This window comes from Trichoderma harzianum (assembly GCF_003025095.1).
Source record: "Trichoderma harzianum CBS 226.95 unplaced genomic scaffold M431scaffold_2, whole genome shotgun sequence".
In the NCBI taxonomy this organism is placed as follows: Eukaryota; Fungi; Ascomycota; class Sordariomycetes; order Hypocreales; family Hypocreaceae; genus Trichoderma; species Trichoderma harzianum.
Window position 1 is genome coordinate 1,327,729 of NW_020209250.1, and position 17,046 is coordinate 1,344,774.

At 51.4% G+C, this 17,046-nt stretch overlaps 11 protein-coding genes across 11 annotated transcripts; 5 read left to right on the forward strand and 6 right to left on the reverse strand.

Annotated features, from left to right (window-relative positions):
• Positions 1-5: 5 nt before the first annotated feature.
• On the reverse strand, positions 6-1,725 carry M431DRAFT_478067 (glycoside hydrolase family 72 protein; the record flags this gene model as incomplete). Its single annotated transcript, XM_024915635.1, has 3 exons — positions 6-1,169; positions 1,243-1,539; positions 1,720-1,725. The coding sequence occupies 3 exons, from the start codon at positions 1,723-1,725 to the stop codon at positions 6-8; spliced, it is 1,467 nt and encodes a 488-aa protein (XP_024778603.1).
• Positions 1,726-1,781: 56 nt separating this feature from the next.
• M431DRAFT_290899 (hypothetical protein) lies at positions 1,782-2,457 on the reverse strand. The gene has a single exon (XM_024914085.1). The coding sequence runs from the start codon at positions 2,231-2,233 to the stop codon at positions 1,823-1,825; it is 411 nt and encodes a 136-aa protein (XP_024778604.1). The 5' UTR covers positions 2,234-2,457; the 3' UTR covers positions 1,782-1,822.
• Positions 2,458-4,016: 1,559 nt separating this feature from the next.
• M431DRAFT_1604 (hypothetical protein) lies at positions 4,017-4,797 on the forward strand (the record flags this gene model as incomplete). The annotated part of the gene is made up of 3 exons (XM_024912985.1): positions 4,017-4,026; positions 4,120-4,436; positions 4,540-4,797. The coding sequence occupies 3 exons, from the start codon at positions 4,017-4,019 to the stop codon at positions 4,795-4,797; spliced, it is 585 nt and encodes a 194-aa protein (XP_024778605.1).
• Positions 4,798-4,903: 106 nt separating this feature from the next.
• M431DRAFT_290938 (hypothetical protein) lies at positions 4,904-5,500 on the reverse strand. Its single transcript, XM_024914087.1, has one exon. The coding sequence runs from the start codon at positions 5,342-5,344 to the stop codon at positions 5,009-5,011; it is 336 nt and encodes a 111-aa protein (XP_024778606.1). The 5' UTR covers positions 5,345-5,500; the 3' UTR covers positions 4,904-5,008.
• Positions 5,501-5,549: 49 nt separating this feature from the next.
• On the reverse strand, positions 5,550-6,738 carry M431DRAFT_490561 (hypothetical protein; the record flags this gene model as incomplete). The annotated part of the gene is made up of 3 exons (XM_024916816.1): positions 5,550-5,885; positions 5,992-6,554; positions 6,624-6,738. The coding sequence occupies 3 exons, from the start codon at positions 6,736-6,738 to the stop codon at positions 5,550-5,552; spliced, it is 1,014 nt and encodes a 337-aa protein (XP_024778607.1).
• An 832-nt stretch (positions 6,739-7,570) lies between these two features.
• M431DRAFT_74909 (hypothetical protein) lies at positions 7,571-8,013 on the forward strand (the record flags this gene model as incomplete). Its single annotated transcript, XM_024922283.1, has 2 exons — positions 7,571-7,898; positions 7,964-8,013. 2 exons carry the CDS (start codon positions 7,571-7,573, stop codon positions 8,011-8,013), a joined length of 378 nt encoding a protein of 125 aa, XP_024778608.1.
• Positions 8,014-8,460: 447 nt separating this feature from the next.
• Positions 8,461-9,879, forward strand: M431DRAFT_503891 (hypothetical protein). The gene is made up of 4 exons (XM_024918376.1): positions 8,461-8,528; positions 8,588-8,624; positions 8,681-9,226; positions 9,294-9,879. Exons 1-4 carry the CDS (start codon positions 8,526-8,528, stop codon positions 9,662-9,664), a joined length of 957 nt encoding a protein of 318 aa, XP_024778609.1. The 5' UTR covers positions 8,461-8,525; the 3' UTR covers positions 9,665-9,879.
• Positions 9,880-10,081: 202 nt separating this feature from the next.
• M431DRAFT_478073 (hypothetical protein) lies at positions 10,082-10,796 on the forward strand (the record flags this gene model as incomplete). Its single annotated transcript, XM_024915636.1, has 2 exons — positions 10,082-10,540; positions 10,584-10,796. The coding sequence occupies 2 exons, from the start codon at positions 10,082-10,084 to the stop codon at positions 10,794-10,796; spliced, it is 672 nt and encodes a 223-aa protein (XP_024778610.1).
• Positions 10,797-11,018: 222 nt separating this feature from the next.
• On the reverse strand, positions 11,019-12,295 carry M431DRAFT_1608 (hypothetical protein; the record flags this gene model as incomplete). Its single annotated transcript, XM_024912987.1, has 4 exons — positions 11,019-11,191; positions 11,248-11,608; positions 11,673-11,827; positions 11,884-12,295. The coding sequence occupies 4 exons, from the start codon at positions 12,293-12,295 to the stop codon at positions 11,019-11,021; spliced, it is 1,101 nt and encodes a 366-aa protein (XP_024778611.1).
• Positions 12,296-13,081: 786 nt separating this feature from the next.
• On the forward strand, positions 13,082-15,604 carry M431DRAFT_74829 (hypothetical protein; the record flags this gene model as incomplete). Its single annotated transcript, XM_024922272.1, has 7 exons — positions 13,082-13,291; positions 13,494-13,664; positions 13,730-14,091; positions 14,157-14,218; positions 14,277-15,119; positions 15,183-15,267; positions 15,319-15,604. 7 exons carry the CDS (start codon positions 13,082-13,084, stop codon positions 15,602-15,604), a joined length of 2,019 nt encoding a protein of 672 aa, XP_024778612.1.
• A 256-nt stretch (positions 15,605-15,860) lies between these two features.
• Positions 15,861-16,802, reverse strand: M431DRAFT_68884 (hypothetical protein; the record flags this gene model as incomplete). The annotated part of the gene is made up of 4 exons (XM_024921774.1): positions 15,861-15,994; positions 16,094-16,180; positions 16,263-16,419; positions 16,527-16,802. Coding segments are annotated over 4 exons (654 nt in total), but the record flags the coding sequence as incomplete, so codon positions are not given.
• Between the last annotated feature and the right edge of the window lie 244 nt (positions 16,803-17,046).

A 17,046-nucleotide genomic window follows, 5' to 3' on the forward strand; every position in this document is an offset into this window, starting at 1 on the left:
CCCATTTAGATAAAGAACATGGCCACCAAGGGCAGAGCGAGGGCCACCGAAACAGGGCGCATCCAAGCAGCGGCACTGTCCTTATCCTTGGTGTCGCTCTTAGATGACGAGTTGTTGGAGGAGGACGAGGAAGAATCCTTGTCGCTCGAGGTGCTGTTGCTAGTAGAGCCGGTGTCGGCCGAGTTCTTGCCGCTCCAGTTGCTCTCATCGTCATCGAGGGGAACAACCTTGAGGCCGGTGATCTTGTTGCCCTCGGCATCCTCGACGTTGAGCTTGACGTTCCAGTCGGAGATCTTGACCAGGGCACCCTTGGGCTTGTGGCTGATGCCGTTGTCGATGAGGCCCTGAACGCCGGGAGGGGGGACTGGCAGGGTGAAGTTGTTGTCGAAACCCTTGACCTGGATGAGCTTGGAGTTGCACTTGGGAGGAGCCGGGGCCTTGGTGGTGGCCTTTTGCGTCTGGACCTTCTCCCAGTTGATCTTGGCAAGCTGGGCCTTGAGACGGTTATAGTCGCCGAGGATCTGCAGGGTGTCGCCAGTGATGTTAACAAGGCCATAGTGGTTTTCCTCCTCAGTGTACTCGTAAACGACACCGCCGGAAAAGACGGGAGTCATTTCGGGGCCATAGATGGCCTGCGTCTCGTTCCAGTAGCGGGGCATGGGGGTGTTGCAGCCGTATTCGGAGAAGAAGACGGGGATAGAGGTGTTGCTGAAGTTCTCGGTCAAGACATCGTAGGACGAGCTCTGGTAGGTGGCATCTGGGCCGCACCAGCTGTACGAGTTGATGGCGAAGACATCAGCACGGCTCATGTCATTGGCATCGCCGTCCTCGGAGCACTGCATGTAGTTCCAGGTGTCCCAAAGGACCTCGCGGACGTCAGCAGCCGAGTAGCCAACGGGAACCTGACGCTTGATGTTCTTCTTGATGTAGTTCTTCAGGTCACGGGTGACGGCACGAAGATAGGGGGGGACGAATTCGGCGGAAGGAACGTCATTGATGACTTCGTTTCCGGAGAAGAAGAGCAAGGTGTTAGGATAGTTGCTGAAGGCCTCGGCGATGGCAAAGGTGCGATTAGAGTAGGCTTCATAGTAGCTGGTCCAGGGCTCGAACGAGGTGATAGCCTCGCCGACCAGAGGAGAGTTGACATCCAGGATCATGTACATGCCAGCCTGCGCAGGGAGTGTTAGCAGCTGCGTATACACCAATACAAAAAGAGTAAGCTCTGGGAATGCAGATACGTACGGCATTGAAGATACTGGCGCACTCGTCGTGGTTCAGGTTGGGGTCGAGGTTGTAGACGCGAATGGCGTTGACACCCATGACCTGCAGAAGAGCGGCATCACGCAGGCAGGTATCGGCATCGCTGAGAGGATCCTTGCCCGCCTTGGGGTTGTATCCTGCACTGCCACCGGGCTGGTACGCAACACCAACAAGCTGGAACTTGTTGCCGTCATCGTCAACGAAGTCGGTTCCCTTGATAGAGAGAGGCTTGACGGCTCCCACGACGGTGGCGGCAAGAGCCACGAGAGCAGATTGCATCTATGGCGAGTACGAGTTAACAAATGCGTCGAGACACGTATATGAACGAAAATGAAAAACCCAGATGGCGAGATCAGCAGCAAAGAGGGTGATTTGTATTCATCCCCAGATGAGGCTCTCTCTGTGTCATGCATCTCCAGATGTAAACAGCCTGTGAGCCACCGCAGGAAGACGACTTACAAGCATGATGAAGGTTTGCTGATGAATGCTAGCTAATTCTCCAAGCTGAAAGAAAAGAATACGATCAAAGCAGTTTTATGGAAGCTTAGGTAGATGATTTTGGTCAAAAGCAGTAGCTAAATGAGTGATGATGATGCGAAGCGAAGCAGTCGGGAGGACACGGAGGCCAAAGGAAAGAAGCAACGACGACTCGAGGTTTCTGCAAAAAGAGTGACTGGAAGCAGCAAAAAAAAAGAGGCGCTTCCCAAAAGCCCAAGATGCGTCTCCGGGCGAGCAACGAAAACGAGTGAACGAGTGTCGAAACGAGCGCGAGGCGTGTCTTTGGACGAAGCTTGAAGGGAATGTTTGTGGCGGGAAGGGTTTCCGGGCGTACAAGTACTTCGCTGGAACGGAGCAGCCTCGAGGACCCTGACAAGCCTGGGCTGGGGGCGGGCACAAGCACAAAGAGCGGAAAAGTCCAGGTCCCGTCCCTTCTTGGCCGTGCAAAGGGTCGTTTCGTATTGCAATTGGCCATCTCTGGGCGGACGCAGCTGCTGGGCCAGGGGTCGAGGGCGCTGCTGGTGGGCTGCAGAGGCTGCTAAACGGGCACCTAATGGCACCTAAATGGCACCTACAGGCAGAGTGATGGAGCACCTGATGGCACCATGTCGCAGCGCTAGTGGCGGTAGGCCAGGAACGGGCGGGGCCCCGCTGCAACGGTGCAAAGAGGTCGAATCAGCGGGATGGATTTGATTGATTGATTGCTGCTGCAGATCAAAGACGCTGATCCTGGATGAAGAATGCCGTGGATGCGGTTTTGCATTCGTGAGACAAACTAGACGGAGCCAGCATGAAACTCGATCTATATTCGACACCGCCAAATAGAGTACAGGTGTTGTATCTGCATCTTTTCCCACTGAACGTTACAAACCGTCATCACAGGTAGCATCATCCATCATCCTCATCCCTTTTTCTCTTCTTTTGCGCCATCATACGAAATGCCCAGCCAGCCGAGGCTGCTCCTCATATTCTCTCACCATCCGTTGGCCTCTTGGCCGTCCAGGTCTGCCATGCCATCATTACTCATGTGGCGAGACTGCTGGGCCCGGGCTCTCGTCAACCCACGTCCATGGCAAAAGACTATACCAGGTAGGTCCATAGGTACTAAGTAAGGTAGGCAGATATTCCCTGTCGCTACCAATGTCCTAGGAATAGGCGACACATGCACTATCTTGGGTAAAAGATGCATACGAGAATCTAATCAAAAAAAAAAGCCCTCTCTCGTGTTCCGCAACCCCGTTCGCTCACACCGAACGAGACTCGGGCTAAACAGCACGAATGAAAACCCCCGCTTACTGGTGCAGCAGCCCATTATAGCAGGTACTCGTATCAAACGGATGGATGGCAATGGCACAATGGGCTATTACGCTTACCACATTCCCGCTATTAACAACGAGGTAGCCCCGTGTGCTCTTCTGTGACGGCCAACCAGCTGCAGCGGCGCAACGAAGAGCTGATCCAGAAACAGTACCTGCTGCAGGTACGAGCACCAACCTCGTGTGTGGCCCTCGGGAACGGCGTTTTTGTTTGCGCTGGTTCAGCTGCTAGCTTCGTACCGGACTTTGATCTGCTCGTATCGTATCAGGGGTTTTTTAGGAATCCAATGCGAATTCAAAGCAAAAGAAGCTTTTTCTCCCCCAGGCTCTACTTCTTCTTCACAGCCCTCTTCAATGACCTCATTGGAACCTTATTCGAACCGCAACAGAAAATTAGTCTGCTTGCTTGGCACGAAGGGGGCGAAGCCATAATTGATCTCATGTCACAAAAACGAAATAAAGCCATGGACATCAAATAACGCCAGTAGCTCGCCAAGGGCTTGGGTGATTCCAGCGCTTTCACTCCCCAGAATCTCGCTTCTGCAGCGCAGGGAATATTAAAATGAGATGAGCACAAGCGTCCAGGTCCCTGGCCCAGTTGCCAACTTAGGGGCTGGTTGGCTGACCAAAGCAGTAAGGCGACCGACCCAGTTGCTTTTCAGGGTAACCAATACCACCCAACCCCGCGTTTGATTGGCCCGGCATCCCACGCTCTCACCGCCTGCCCTCTGTAGTTTCCAGAGCCTATTGATCTTTTTTTCTGCCCTCTCCATTACCGTAGCAGTTAGTGCGACAGCGACTTTCAAGATCCCGCGATCCTGTCCAGCAACCCCTCCAGATCTGCCCAGCGGCTCTCATATGCCTCCCCGCCTCCAGCTCCCAGCGATATCATTCTACCGCCGCCCAATCTCCCAGTTTCCGAGAGTCAAGTATATAAGCACAATGGCCACTCGTAAGCTCCATCCAACAGCCCTGCCAATCCCTCCTCAAATCAATGGGAAAAAGAACAAAAGGACAAAAAAAACCAGCTGACACCCTCCTCCAGCTCCTCCTGACCGCCGGCCCATCGTCGTCTCCGGCCCTTCGGGCGTCGGCAAGGGAACTCTCTACGGCCTGCTCTTCGAACGCCACCCAGACACCTTCTGCCTCTCCGTCTCGCACACCACCCGCGACCCTCGCCCCGGCGAGGAGCATGCCGTCCACTACCACTTCGTCAAGATGGAGGACTTTGAGGACCTTATTGCAAAGGACGGCTTCGTCGAGCACGCAAAGTACGGCCGCAACCGCTACGGCACCAGCAAGATGACCATTGAGGAGCAGACCAAGAAGGGCAAGGTCGTCCTGCTGGACATTGAGATGGAGGTACGCCTAGCCGCCAAAAAACACCCAAACATCCGTCTATAATTATTACAAGGAAATGAAAACACATATATAGAGAGAGACAGCTAACATATGGGCACAACAGGGAGTCAAGCAAATCAAAAACTCCGGCATTGACGCTCGCTACATCTTCGTCTCCCCTCCATCCATCGAAACCCTGGAGCAGCGCCTACGGGGCCGAGGCACTGAGACAGAGCAGAACATCCAGGAGAGACTGGCTCAGGCCCAAAAGGAGCTCGACTTTTCAAAGACACCCGGCGTTCACGACATCATCATTGTCAACGACGACCTTGAGGCGTCCTACAAGAAGTTCGAGGAGTTCGTCTACAGCCCTCCACAGTAAACGAGACACGTATCCTTTCATATTAGCAAATACCCATCGAGATGCCCTTTCATTTATTACAATTATGTACACCAGGGCATGGCGCATCTATTGGACACAACGATTCCTTTGCTCTAGATAGCCAATAGCGGCGACGGTCACCAATTGTTTCACACAAACATAGAAAGCAAGCTTGAAAACGTAAAAAGCAAAGAGACAAATGCAAAATTAATCAACATATCATACTCTCTCTATCTCTCCACACTCTGCCACTCTTCCTCGACGACTCAACTAACTGTAGGTATATTGGAAAGTACAGGTATGGGGATTTGATTAAAACGTAAGAAAAATGGTCAAGGAAGGCTCCGACGATACTACTTAAATAAAAAGGACAAAATAAAATGCGTATAAAAGGACCGTAAGCGAGGTGCGTCGTGCCATTGAGCGACTCACAATAGCCACAGTGCATGCCGCCCTTATAAACATCGCATGGCTGGTATACGCGCCCAGTCGTTTTCGATCGCACGTCGGCTCTCAGTGCTCTCCACCTCTCGTGCCTTTGCTTCATGCCAACAAGGCCATTGTTGAGCCGGATTGCGGTGCAAGACGGACAATCCTCACCTCTTCAAATTAGAAAATACACTGCTTTTCCCTTTACTGCGCACAACACCAATCCCGAGGTGATAATTATCGCAAGATTGGCTAATCACCGTGACCGCTTAGAGACGCCATCGCTCTCCCTATCAACTGAATATTAAGCACATGGAGGAAACTTAGTATCCGTTCATGCCCATTCGCTGGGAGCCCCGGCTCATCTCACGGTCAGCGGCAGGGCTGATCGGTCTGCTGGCGGCACCACCACCGTGTGCGCTGCTCTCCTTCAGCGCAAGCAGCTGCTTGGCGCGGAATGTCTCGTAGTGGATCTGGGAGGTGGTCTCGATAAGGTCCTGGAGGTGGGTTCGGAGCAAAAAGTTTCGCAAGTAGACGAATTCGCAGTGGTTCTCATCCTCAACGTTGATGACGCCCCAGCGGTTCTGACGACCGCGGACCTGCTTGCCGTTGACAATGATGTTCTTCTCAGAGCCAACAACCGCAAAAGGAACCAAGCTCTACAAACGAGTACGTTAGCAAAAAGCTCTCTGAGCAATAAGACCAAAAGGAAAACAAGAAGAGAAAAATAAAAAACATGAAAGGGAGAAACAATCATGTGCTTACCTTGATCTGCTGGTTCAAAGCTCGCTCCTCGTCGTCAAACTCCTCGTTATCGTACGGGAACATCTTGAGGTTGTGGAAGGCAAACTCGGCCTTGATACGCTCCTTGAATTCCAATCGCTCCTCGACAGTCAGGGTATCCGCCTTTGCAATGACGGGCACAACGTTGACAACATCGGACAGCTTCTTCAAGACGACGATATCGATGGGCTTGAGAGAGTGGCCAGAAGGCTGGATGAAGAACAGGCAGCAGTGAATGCGCGTGTCGGGGATGTAACGCTCTCGCTGAGCGGTAAGCTCCTTTCGCAGGTACGCAGAGTGCTGGTCCTTGATGTACTTGACGATGGGATCCCAACAGCGGTCGTTGTTGACGAGGTCTCCGTATCCAGGGGTATCAACAATGTTGAGCCTCAAACGGACACCGTTCTCCTCAATGAGGTGAGAGACTCCCTGAATCTCGGTGGTGGAGCGGATAGGCTCGTCGGGCTGCAGACGACCCTTTGAGTCGATGAGGTGCGAGGCGAAGATGGTGTTGATGAGCGTCGACTTGCCCAAGCCAGTCTGGCCTGTAGAGGCGGTTAGTGTTCCCATTCAGCACCCGATGCATCGCCATCCTCAGCGCGTGCGCAACTTACCAACGCAAATAACGTTGAACTGGAATCCGCGCTTCAGCAGCTTGCGCTCAATCTGCGACGTGATGCTGTCGAAACCGACATGGCTGGAGGGCGTGATGGTGGAGGGAGTGGCCATTTTGACTGGTTCTGCTTGTGGTAGGGGGGGAACGAGTGAAGGCGACGATGGATGCTGCTGATGAGCCTGTTCCAAGAAAAAGAGCGAGAGCTTTCAGCGAAGACGCGTGAGAGAACAGCAGACGCGAGGCCGGCAGTGACAAAGCGGGAACCTGATTGAAGTGGAATTGGAGGTTTGTGAACTGGAGAAGGGGAACTTTTTGGACCTGGCGGTGGCTCCTTACTCTTACTGGACCAGTTGGCGTGTTCTTGCTTTGCCAGGTAACTGCAATAATTTCGGCGTAGGGGCAGGAGCAGGCCAGGGACACGAGAAAGGGGGGGAAAGAGGTGCCAGGGGTAGCACAGCATTGCGAGCTGCTGATTGGCTGTGGAGCCGTCCCGGGACCCTCTGGCCGGCGATTGGCCTGTTTGATTGCTAAAAAGTGGCGCTGCGAGAAGCCGTTGTACTTCGGTACTTCAGCGGTACGCCAGCGCCCCAGTCGTGGGCGGAATGATGCCCCAGAGTCGGACGGAACCTGGAGGTACCTGGGTACTTCATGCTAGGTGGGATAAGCTTGCTAGAGGCAAGATTTTGATGATTCGATTTTCTCGATGGGCGCATTGCCGATGAACCACGACAATATCGAATCCCGCGCCGAACTGCTAACGAGACACGACGACAAACCGAGACACGGCTCCGAGCTCTGAATTTTCTGGATAAGTACAGCCGAATATTTACTTGCGGCGTGCTTTGCATTAGGGAATCGGAATTTCGGGTTCTCTGTGCGCACAATCAAGCTGCTTTTTGCGCCAAACGACCTCGAATACAAGATCAAAGCATCATAATGGCTGCCATGGCCACCGCTTTCCTCCCCAGACTGGCGTCGCCTCTCTCTTTCTCTATCTCCCGATGGGCGACTTTCTACACCACACAATATACCCTCAAGTTCCTTCCAGCGCTATCAATCGCCGTCCCCGGCGTCACCATCAACATCCCCGGACTACTGGGCGATATTTGGGAATCAGTCTTGCGGGCAGTCCCCAAGAACAAGGTTTCACACTCTAAGAAGAGATCAAGGCAGATGGCTGGAAAAGCTCTAAAGGACGTCAATCATCTGTGCAAATGTCCCGGCTGCGGAGAGGTCAAGAGGACGCACAGGCTATGCCAAAACTGCTTAGAAGGTACGGCCACGAAATGAGGGGTCTATTGGCTCGTGCAATGCTAACGATGGTCTCCCTGAAATTAGACATGAAGAGAATATGGCGTCAAGATTATCCTGTAAACAGAGGGTTCTAAGCGATAGATGGCTGGATTCCATCCGACACCTTTGCCAGAGGCCTGTATACCACAACCTCTGCCTGACCAAGCATACGGCTAGCGTTTGCCTCAGCCAAGGCTTTGTTTCATTATGTACTACTAGTATGAGGATCGGGATAGAGAAATCGGGTGGTAGAAAAGCGATGCTCTTAAACAGATACAAAAAAAAATTACGAACATGTGAACAACATTTGCCCGTTTCCGCCAAATGACCTATGCGTAGCGTAGTTTAGAATCTCTGCGCAATTTATCAGCTTTTTAAAAAGAGAGAAGACCCTTTTTGTGAATTATTATATCCAATTGCAATTCATTGGCATAAACTAGATGAGAGCAACATGTCGATGTGGTTCATTGTCTCATCTTGGCCTTTGCATATGACGCTGGCATTGTAACGGACCATTTAACCCCACCAACTCACAAAGGCACCAAGCTTCTACCACGGCCCAGCCAAAACAACCACTAAGCAACAGCAACATCGCAGTCAGGAGACAATGGTATGGCCCTCGTCAAATTCAATATGATACTACAAAAGCTCACTTATCCGACTATATAGTCCAAGCAATATTTGACCACCCATACGGTGGATGACGGTTTGTCGTCGTCATTTCGCTCGTCAAGAGCTAGACAGCTAATGAGTGATCCCTAGCCCACATCACAGACATCTTCTCACTGGCCGCAACGCCAAGGACATTGCTCTCGGCCAGCGGCTCTTCAACTCTTCACGTCCATGACACTACGGACCCTTCCTTTCCTCTGAGACAGTCCATTCCTGACGCCCACAAACTAGGCTGCCATCATGTCTGCACATCACGCAACGGCCTGTATGCTGCCAGTGCTGGCTTCGGAGGTGAAGTCAAGATATGGGAGCTGAACAAGGAGACTGGAGACTGGAGCAGCGGCGGTGAAATCACGGGCCCAACCATCAAGCCAGGTGAAGTGTGGGCGATTGCTCTCAGCGAGGACGGAGGCTATCTGGCAAGCACTACCAATGACGGCAGGATCAATGTATGGGATGTCGCAGACCAGAGTAAAGCAAAGATTCGGGAGTATGAGACTGGGAGCGCGGGTTCAGGCAGCTTTGGCATGTGCGTGGATCTCAGCAGAGATGGAAAGTTTACAGCCAGCGGGCACCAGAATGGCTCCGTCTACGTGTTCAACAATGACACGGGAAGGATTCTATACTCCTTGTCTGGTCGGTTACACCCCCATCTTCAAGTTTACTGGTTTTCTTCGATCTTGAGGCTAACAGGAATCTACAGGCCTTGCCAAACCTGTCCGAGCCGTAGCAATCTCGCCTGCCGGCACCAGGGTAGCCGCGGCAGGTGATGCTGGCATCATTGCCATATACGATACAAAGCACGGCGAACACGTCGGCAACTTGACGGGACACTCATCATGGATCACTTCACTGGACTGGAGCGACACTGGTGAGTATCTGCTGAGCGGCTCCATGGACGGCAAAGTGAAGGTGTGGTCAATCGAGCGCAGCGTTTGTGTTGCAACACATAGCGAGACGGACAAGGCACTCTGGGCCGTCCGGTGGCTGCCCAAGACTGGGCGCAGCGAGATGTTTTGCACGGCCGGCGCAAACAGGAGCATTTCATTCTACAGGGAGGCGACAGGCAGCTAGGCTTCTCACAGGCGGGCGCGGGAGCATTAGAAAGGATACACAGCATGTTGAATTGTGTAATTGGACTTTCTGCTCCTCATCCAACTCATAAAGTTTACCACGTGATTAGATGTGTGATTGCAACGAAAGAACAAGAAATTGAAGCTTCATGGCTACCACGTGACATCGTTCCAGTCTCGCGTTGCCCCGCCAAACTTTAGCGCCAGTTTGCGCATCATACACATCACAGGTAGCTAATAGGCAGACGCTCCACCCTGATCGCCAGTGTTCCTGCATCTCATTTTCGACCGATCTTGACTGTGTATACACACGACAAAAGCATTGATACGAGCAAGACAACTATAGTCGTGGAGTTACCACCATAATTGCTGCATTTTATCGGTATTCAATAACACTACAGGGTATCATCATCGAGCAATGCCTACCACCAGACGAGCAGCAGCGGCCGCCCGGGGTCGTCCCGGCCCCGCCAAGGGACAGTCAACAATCAGCTTCACGGGCAGGGTTACAAAGGCTGTGCCAAAAGATCTAAAGAAGGCGGTGACGGACACTCCCGCAATTACTAAGACTACCATCCCGGAGAGGCCAGCATCAAAGGGCGCAGTAACCAAGGAGGAAGAGGAGGAAAAAGTCGTCGATGTTGTTGCAGACGAGCCTGAAGTCCACGAGGAGTCGGAGGCGGAAGTAGAACCTGTCGCCGAAAAAGCCCCAGAGAAAACGGAAGCAGAGCTCAAAGCAGAGAAGATCACAGATGCTCAGATCAAGTCGTACTGGAAAGCGATTGAGAAGGTGCGCAAGGCGCCTCGAGTGCACCAGGAGGACCTTGACTTGGGCGAGAAAGTGCTGCGATACTTTGATGTGAGCTCGCAGTATGGCGTAAGTTTACAAACCCCCACTCCTCTCTTATATGGAGGTGCAGAAATGTTTGAATTGGATATGTGTTAACATCAGCTTCATGAAGCCTTGTATCGGAATCACTCGCGTGAAACGATGGCAGCGAGCTGAGCGTCTTGGCATGAAGCCTCCGATTGAAGTTTTAGCGGTTCTTTTGAAAGAGGAGAACAAGGAGAATGACGAAGTTGAGACTGCGCACATGGATCGGATAATGAATGCCACGGCTTTGTCCACATAAGAAAACACATCAGCAGGGGTAGGGTCGCGGCGTTTGGTGTAATATGTTCTTTTTCTATTTTTCATCTTCATGATTTCTTTTGGAGCTATGATGGGTATACGAGTTGATTGGTGTACCATCTTTGCAGATGTACAGAGATGGTGTATGTTTATTCTATAATTCGAGATGTCATGCTCCGTGCCATATGCTTTGATTAAGTCCTCATCCAAGAATAGTGTGGAATCAGTACCAGATGCTGCGTGTTCGATGATGAGGAATAGTTTCTTTGCCCGCTGCTTCCATCTCTTTCATTGTGTCGTAAAGGAAGAAGTCGATCAGAATAGCATTGACGTGGGTATCGGGATGTGCCTTCTGGATCTCCCTCCGTATCAACTCAACACACCAAATACTACAAGCTGCAACAATGTTAATAAGAGATATCACAAACATTGGAATGAAGTAAGATTTTTACCTCGTAGTTGGATCTCCCACTTGCTTCCGCTTTCAATAAGTTTCTTATCGCGGATCGCCGCGTGGATCTGCGGACCGATGTATAATGCGCCGAGGGTAGAGAGGATCTGAGGCACGCGATAGTCTGCAAACATTGTAATCTTGTCAATGTCACGGAACTCGCCATATGACTTGCCCTCGAAGCAAGCCCATATGTCGGCCACGAAGATCTGAGCGCGCTTCATGATGCGAATGGGGTTGCGTCTGCCCTCAAAGGGGTGCTCGTCTCTAAAGCAGTCAAAATCTCTGGCAAGCAGGTTGACGAGCTGGGCCGCGGAGCCTTTGGCTGCGGAAATGAGGTTGACAACAGAGCAATCGTATTTCTTTGAGTGATGGAGTTAGACTTATATACTATGCATATCATGTATGAGAGAGTCTATAACTTACGCTGTACAGCACGTTTCCGCTTTCTCGGAGACAGTCTAGTCGCTCCTGGAGAAGAGGCATCTCTTCCTCTGTGCAGGATCTAAAGACGTGTCTGAGAGATTCCAGGTTGCACTCTTCCTCATTTTGCCAGAAATGGGGATCCGTAATGGGGATGTCTGATAAAAGTCAGTGTGAGAAGATGATGATATAAATCGGCAACATAAGAACCAACCTTCCTCAAGGGCCCTCTGCATGGCTGCCACAAGACTCCAGTACCCCGTCCACCGCTTCCCCTTGTACTCAATAGCAAACCTCTCATCATCAGGCAGCTCAGACCAGAACGAAAAGTTGAGCAGGTCCATGGTGAAGATGAAGGCGGCGGTGGCCTCATCCTTTGCCTTGGGATGCAGCTCGTGCGATGACCAGGTGGAGGTGGAATAGCTCTTCTCTTGCATCTGCGCATAGATGGACTCTGCGGCTCGCTTTGTCGACTGCATGTCGATGGCTACGTCGATTCCATGGTTGTAGACGTATTCGGCGTCGGGCAGGACGCCTGTCTCGGGCTCTTCGTCTTTGATGGAGACGCCTTGCAGGTGCTGGCGAAGAAGAGCGAGAAGCTCGAGATCTACCTCGTCATCTGACATTATGGGAAGAGGAAAGAGGGAAGAGGGAAGAGGGAAGAGTGCGAAAATTAATTGTATGTGAAAGGCAGAATAGCCAAGTGAAGTGAGGTCAAGATCTTGTTCACTGGAAAGGCCAAAAGCGATTCTGGCTTGGGTGGGCAGCGCTGTGAATAGCACCCCGCTGAGCCGAGGACTGGTGTCTGTAGAGCCCAATCAGGGCTTTTCTCAGTGTTGGAATCTGGGATGCTGTGGATTATCAGGCGGCAAGTTGGGTCCAAAAGAGTTACAAATATGCCTGCAGCAGGTTTCTGTCTACGATATTTTATCAAGGCTGTTTTTTGCATTCCTTTCTTCCTCATCACTCATATTCCTCAAATTTTATGCACCCAAGTATCTCATACATCATCCATTGAAAAATACTAAGGAAAATAAAAATCCAGTCAGGCACACGCAGCCTTGCTCTCAAAGTCACTCCCGCCAATCTCTTATCTTAGCTCAGCCAATCAGCACGCTGGGAACGCACGGGCCCCTCGGGCATATTCCCCGGGCCTCTGACCTCATCTCATTGGTCGCAATCCGGTTTTCCAACTGCCTCGTACCTTGTACTTGAAGACCTGGAGCTGCACCTGCGCCGAGCATCGCCAGACCAACAGCTGAAAAAGTGACGAGGTTTGGCGCAATCGATTCGACGCCTTCTGCTTCACCTACGACCGACCGCCTTCGAACTTCATCCCCAAATACAAACCCCGAATCTCTCGTCATCGCAACTGTCTTTATTTCCTGCCTCAGTGCCCGTCACTCGCGCTGATGGTAGCGATGGAGGCTCCCAGAGAGGCTGCCGTGGATACAGTCGAGAGCACGTCAACTGCTGCTGCTGCCACCGCTGCCCAAGAGCCTCAGCAGCCGCCGCGGATTGTCGCGTCACATCCCGCACCTCCTCAGCGAAACGCAATGGCTACGCGCGATCGATTTAATCACCAGTCGCTGGGCGCATCTCTGAATTCCTCAGTCAAGCATGTACGTAGGATGATGAGGCTGTGGTTTTGGAAGCTTAAACTCTACTGTCCCGCGATCTGAACCCACGCTGGCAGTCAGCTCCCCCATTTGATCTGAGCCATTCACCCCCTCTGTTGCTTCTACTAAATTCGCATTTTCTCTTGCTTCAATAATCTTTTTTTCCCCTGTTGGATTCGAACTTGGACACTGACCTTGGTCACAGGCGCGAGTGCTCATGGTGGGCGCTGGTGGTATCGGATGCGAGCTTCTGAAAAACCTAGTCCTCAACGGCTTCGGCGAAATTCACATCGTCGACCTCGATACGATCGATCTGTCCAACCTCAACCGACAATTCCTCTTCCGACACGAGCATATTAAAAAATCAAAGTCGCTGGTGCGTTGGATGCCGAGGCTGCGCTAGAGATCGGCCGAGTTTCGCAATGCTAACTTCTAGGGCAGGTTGCCAAAGAGGCGGCACAAAGGTTCAATCCAAACGTCAAGATTGTCGCGCATCATGCCAACATCAAAGACGCCGAGTTCAGCGTTCCGTGGTTTCGTGACTTCAAGATCGTTTTCAATGCCCTCGACAATCTCGACGCTAGGCGGCATGTGAATAAGATGTGCTTGGCGGCAGATGTTCCCCTAATTGAGAGCGGCACGACTGGTTTCAATGGCCAAGTCCAGGTCATCAAAAAGGGCGTCACTGCTTGCTACGACTGCACTCCCAAGGACACCCCCAAGTCATTTCCCGTATGTACGATTCGAAGCACACCGAGCCAGCCAATCCATTGCATAGTTTGGGGCAAAAGCTATCTACTCAAGTAAGAGGCTTCTCCTTGCATCCGGTATGCCTTCGTCATCGTCCTTTCTAACATACTCTACTCAGTGAAATCTTTGGCGTCAGTGAGGATGAATCCGCTTTTGATCACTCAGCGGATGCGGATAACGGTAGGCCATCCATCATACCCGGCGCAAGAAGAAGCTTTATACTGAACAAATTTATCAGCCCAGGAGATTGAAGAACTAAAGAAAGAGTCAGACGCTCTCAAGAAAATCCGAGGAGCAATAGGGACATCTGAATTTCCAAGATTGCTGTTCGACAAAGTCTTTAATTCTGATATCGAGCGCCTGCGATCTGTGGAAGACATGTGGAAATCACGTCGCGCCCCTGAAGCGCTCAAGTATGATGAAGTGATGGCACGAGCCGGCCAGGCTCTCGAATCAAAAGATGCCATACTTGCGGATGGACAGAAAGTTTGGTCCCTTGAAGAAAGTCTTGTTGTCTTCAATGACAGTCTTGATCGGCTCAGCAAGCGACTGCTTCAAATGAGGGCGAACAAGGATCCATCCGCTCCTGAGCCGACCATCACCTTTGACAAAGACGACGACGATACTCTGGACTTTGTAGCATCCAGCGCAAACATTCGTTCCACAGTTTTTGGCATCGATGTGAAATCTCGTTTCGACATCAAACAGATGGCCGGCAATATCATCCCCGCTATTGCCACAACAAACGCCATTGTCGCAGGTCTCTGTGTCTTGCAGTCCTTCAAAGTTCTCAAAGGCGAATACGGCCAGGCTAAGGAAGTATTCCTAACACCCTTTGCCAATGCAAGACTGTTGGCTCCAGATAAGAATCGAGAACCAAATCCCAACTGCCCCGTCTGCGGAGTTTATTACACCAGTGTCATTGCCGATTTGTCCCGGGCAACACTTGGAGACATCGTCGAGGAGTTGGTAAAGGACCAGTTCGGTTATGGAGACAAGGAGTTTGTCGTGAGCAACGACGTTGGCGTGTTGTATGACCCAGACGAGACAGACAACCTCGGAAAGAAACTCACTGAGCTTGGTATGGCATTTCAACGATTCTCTTCCCCTCCCGATCACAACAAAGAAGCTAACAATTATGTAGGAATTAAAGGGGGTAGTTTTCTCACTGTCACCGATGAGGACGATGATGCCCCATTCGTCAATTTGGTGATTGATATTCAAAATGGGTATGTACCATGTAATGAAGTTGTCAGGAGCGAGAAGCTAATCGAGTGCAGCATCTTGGATAACCAAAGAGAGTCATTCCGCACGGTACATGCTGGCCGTCCTGAAATCCCCCACAAGACTCAGAAGTCTTCTCCAGTCGAGACCAACGGCAATAGCCACGGCCAGCAAAACGGAAAGCATTCGTTAGAAGACGAGGTGGTAGAGGAGTCTAAAGGCACCAAGAGACCACTTCCCGACGATAGCAGCCCACCTTTCAAAAAAGCGAAGCTTGTCGGCTCGGCCGATGACGTGGTGGTTGTGGAAGACGCCGGTGGAGCCATCGTCATCGATGATTAATGATATACATTGCTGCATTGAGCGCCAAAGAAGCTGCTGTGATGTCTCAAGCAGCACTCAGCCCGCCGTCGAGGTTGAGAATACAGTTGTTGGCAAAGCCGTTGGATGCCAGAAACAGAGCAGCATCAGCAACCTCTGTGGGATCTGCCACTCTGTTGAGGGGAGTATCTCTGAGATAGGCTTGCTGGATTTCTGGCTTAAGATCTAATATTGGGTTGTACATTAGCTTGGGTACAAGGGGAGGAGGAACAATCATCGTTTCTAAGGGACAAGAAATAGGGAGGAGGATATACACACCAGTCCACATGGAGCTGTTAACCCAGCCGGGCAGCAGAGCATTTACACGGATAGACCGAGACGCCATCTCAAGGCACAAGGCACGGGTAAAGCCTAAGACGATATGAGCATTTTACCACATGAAATGTATGTAAAACAATGTATTTAGTACACAAAAGAAAACACAGAGATGCAAGCATGATGCCGTCTTACCAACTACTCCGGCCTTGGACGCGGCATAAGCCGTGGCCCCCAAGCCACCTTTTGTTGCCATGAGACTAGAGACGTTGATGATGCAGCCTAGGAAAGGATACAGCTGTTAATTAGTCTGGGAATCACAACAGGGGGACGGCTGGTAACATCATGGAGAAGAGGGTTATACCGTTTGGCCTCATCTTTGCGTGTTTACACACAAGCATAGTAGCCAGCAAGTTTGTATCAACGATGGATGAAAGCTCTTCATCTGGAGTTCGTTTTAACAGGGTAGTCTGAGAGATGCCAGCACAGTTGACGAGGATATCAATTGGTCCGACGAATGACTATACATGAGTAGATCCGGTTCATTAGAAGAAATTCATGAGGCACGTGGCTTATACAGGGATATCAATTCTCTTCTTTTTTTTAATTATAGTAGACAATTAATTACCTTGGATGATCCGCGTGGACTAAACACAGCTTTAATCTCGTCCCGATTCGAAGCATCCAGCCGAATAAACTGGTGAGCCGAGGGAGTGTCGGCGTCAGTCCCGGGTAGGCTGTACGGACGAAGCTGCGGCTCCAGACGAGGGCGCGCATCGAGGACGGAGCGGCCCAGCAGAGAGATGACGGCGCCCTGGTGGGAGAATGCCTTTGCTATGGAGAATCCGATGACGCCGGTGGCTCCGACGACGACGCAGTGCTTGCCTGCAAGGGGCAGCGCCATGGTGTTGAGCCTCGATCGGTTTGGATTGAGATTTAGGGCTGAGGATGCGTTTAATGAGTTTTGGTGTTTTTACTGGAGAGCGGGAGATGCTCGGTGCTGTTTTGGGGAATCAGTGGGGGAGCTGGGGGCCTGAAGCCATCCGTTGATCCACTAAAAGGTGCTATGCCTTAGTGTCTGGCGGATGGACTGGATGATGCATGTGATCCATGTCCCGGAGACATAACTTCTTGTCTGAGATGGACCC

What these genes read in the sequence shown, in the direction of transcription:
- M431DRAFT_290899 (XM_024914085.1), bottom strand. Translation starts at nt 2,233, where the DNA reads ATGGCCAATTGCAATACGAAACGACCCTTTGCACGGCCAAGAAGGGAC.
- M431DRAFT_290938 (XM_024914087.1), bottom strand. Translation starts at nt 5,344, where the DNA reads ATGAAGCAAAGGCACGAGAGGTGGAGAGCACTGAGAGCCGACGTGCGA.
- M431DRAFT_503891 (XM_024918376.1), top strand. An exon ending in CACCCATACGGTGGATGACG is followed by an intron (nt 8,625 to 8,680) that starts GTTTGTCGTCGT and finishes AGTGATCCCTAG; the next exon opens with CCCACATCACAGACATCTTC. An exon ending in GATTCTATACTCCTTGTCTG is followed by an intron (nt 9,227 to 9,293) that starts GTCGGTTACACC and finishes AGGAATCTACAG; the next exon opens with GCCTTGCCAAACCTGTCCGA.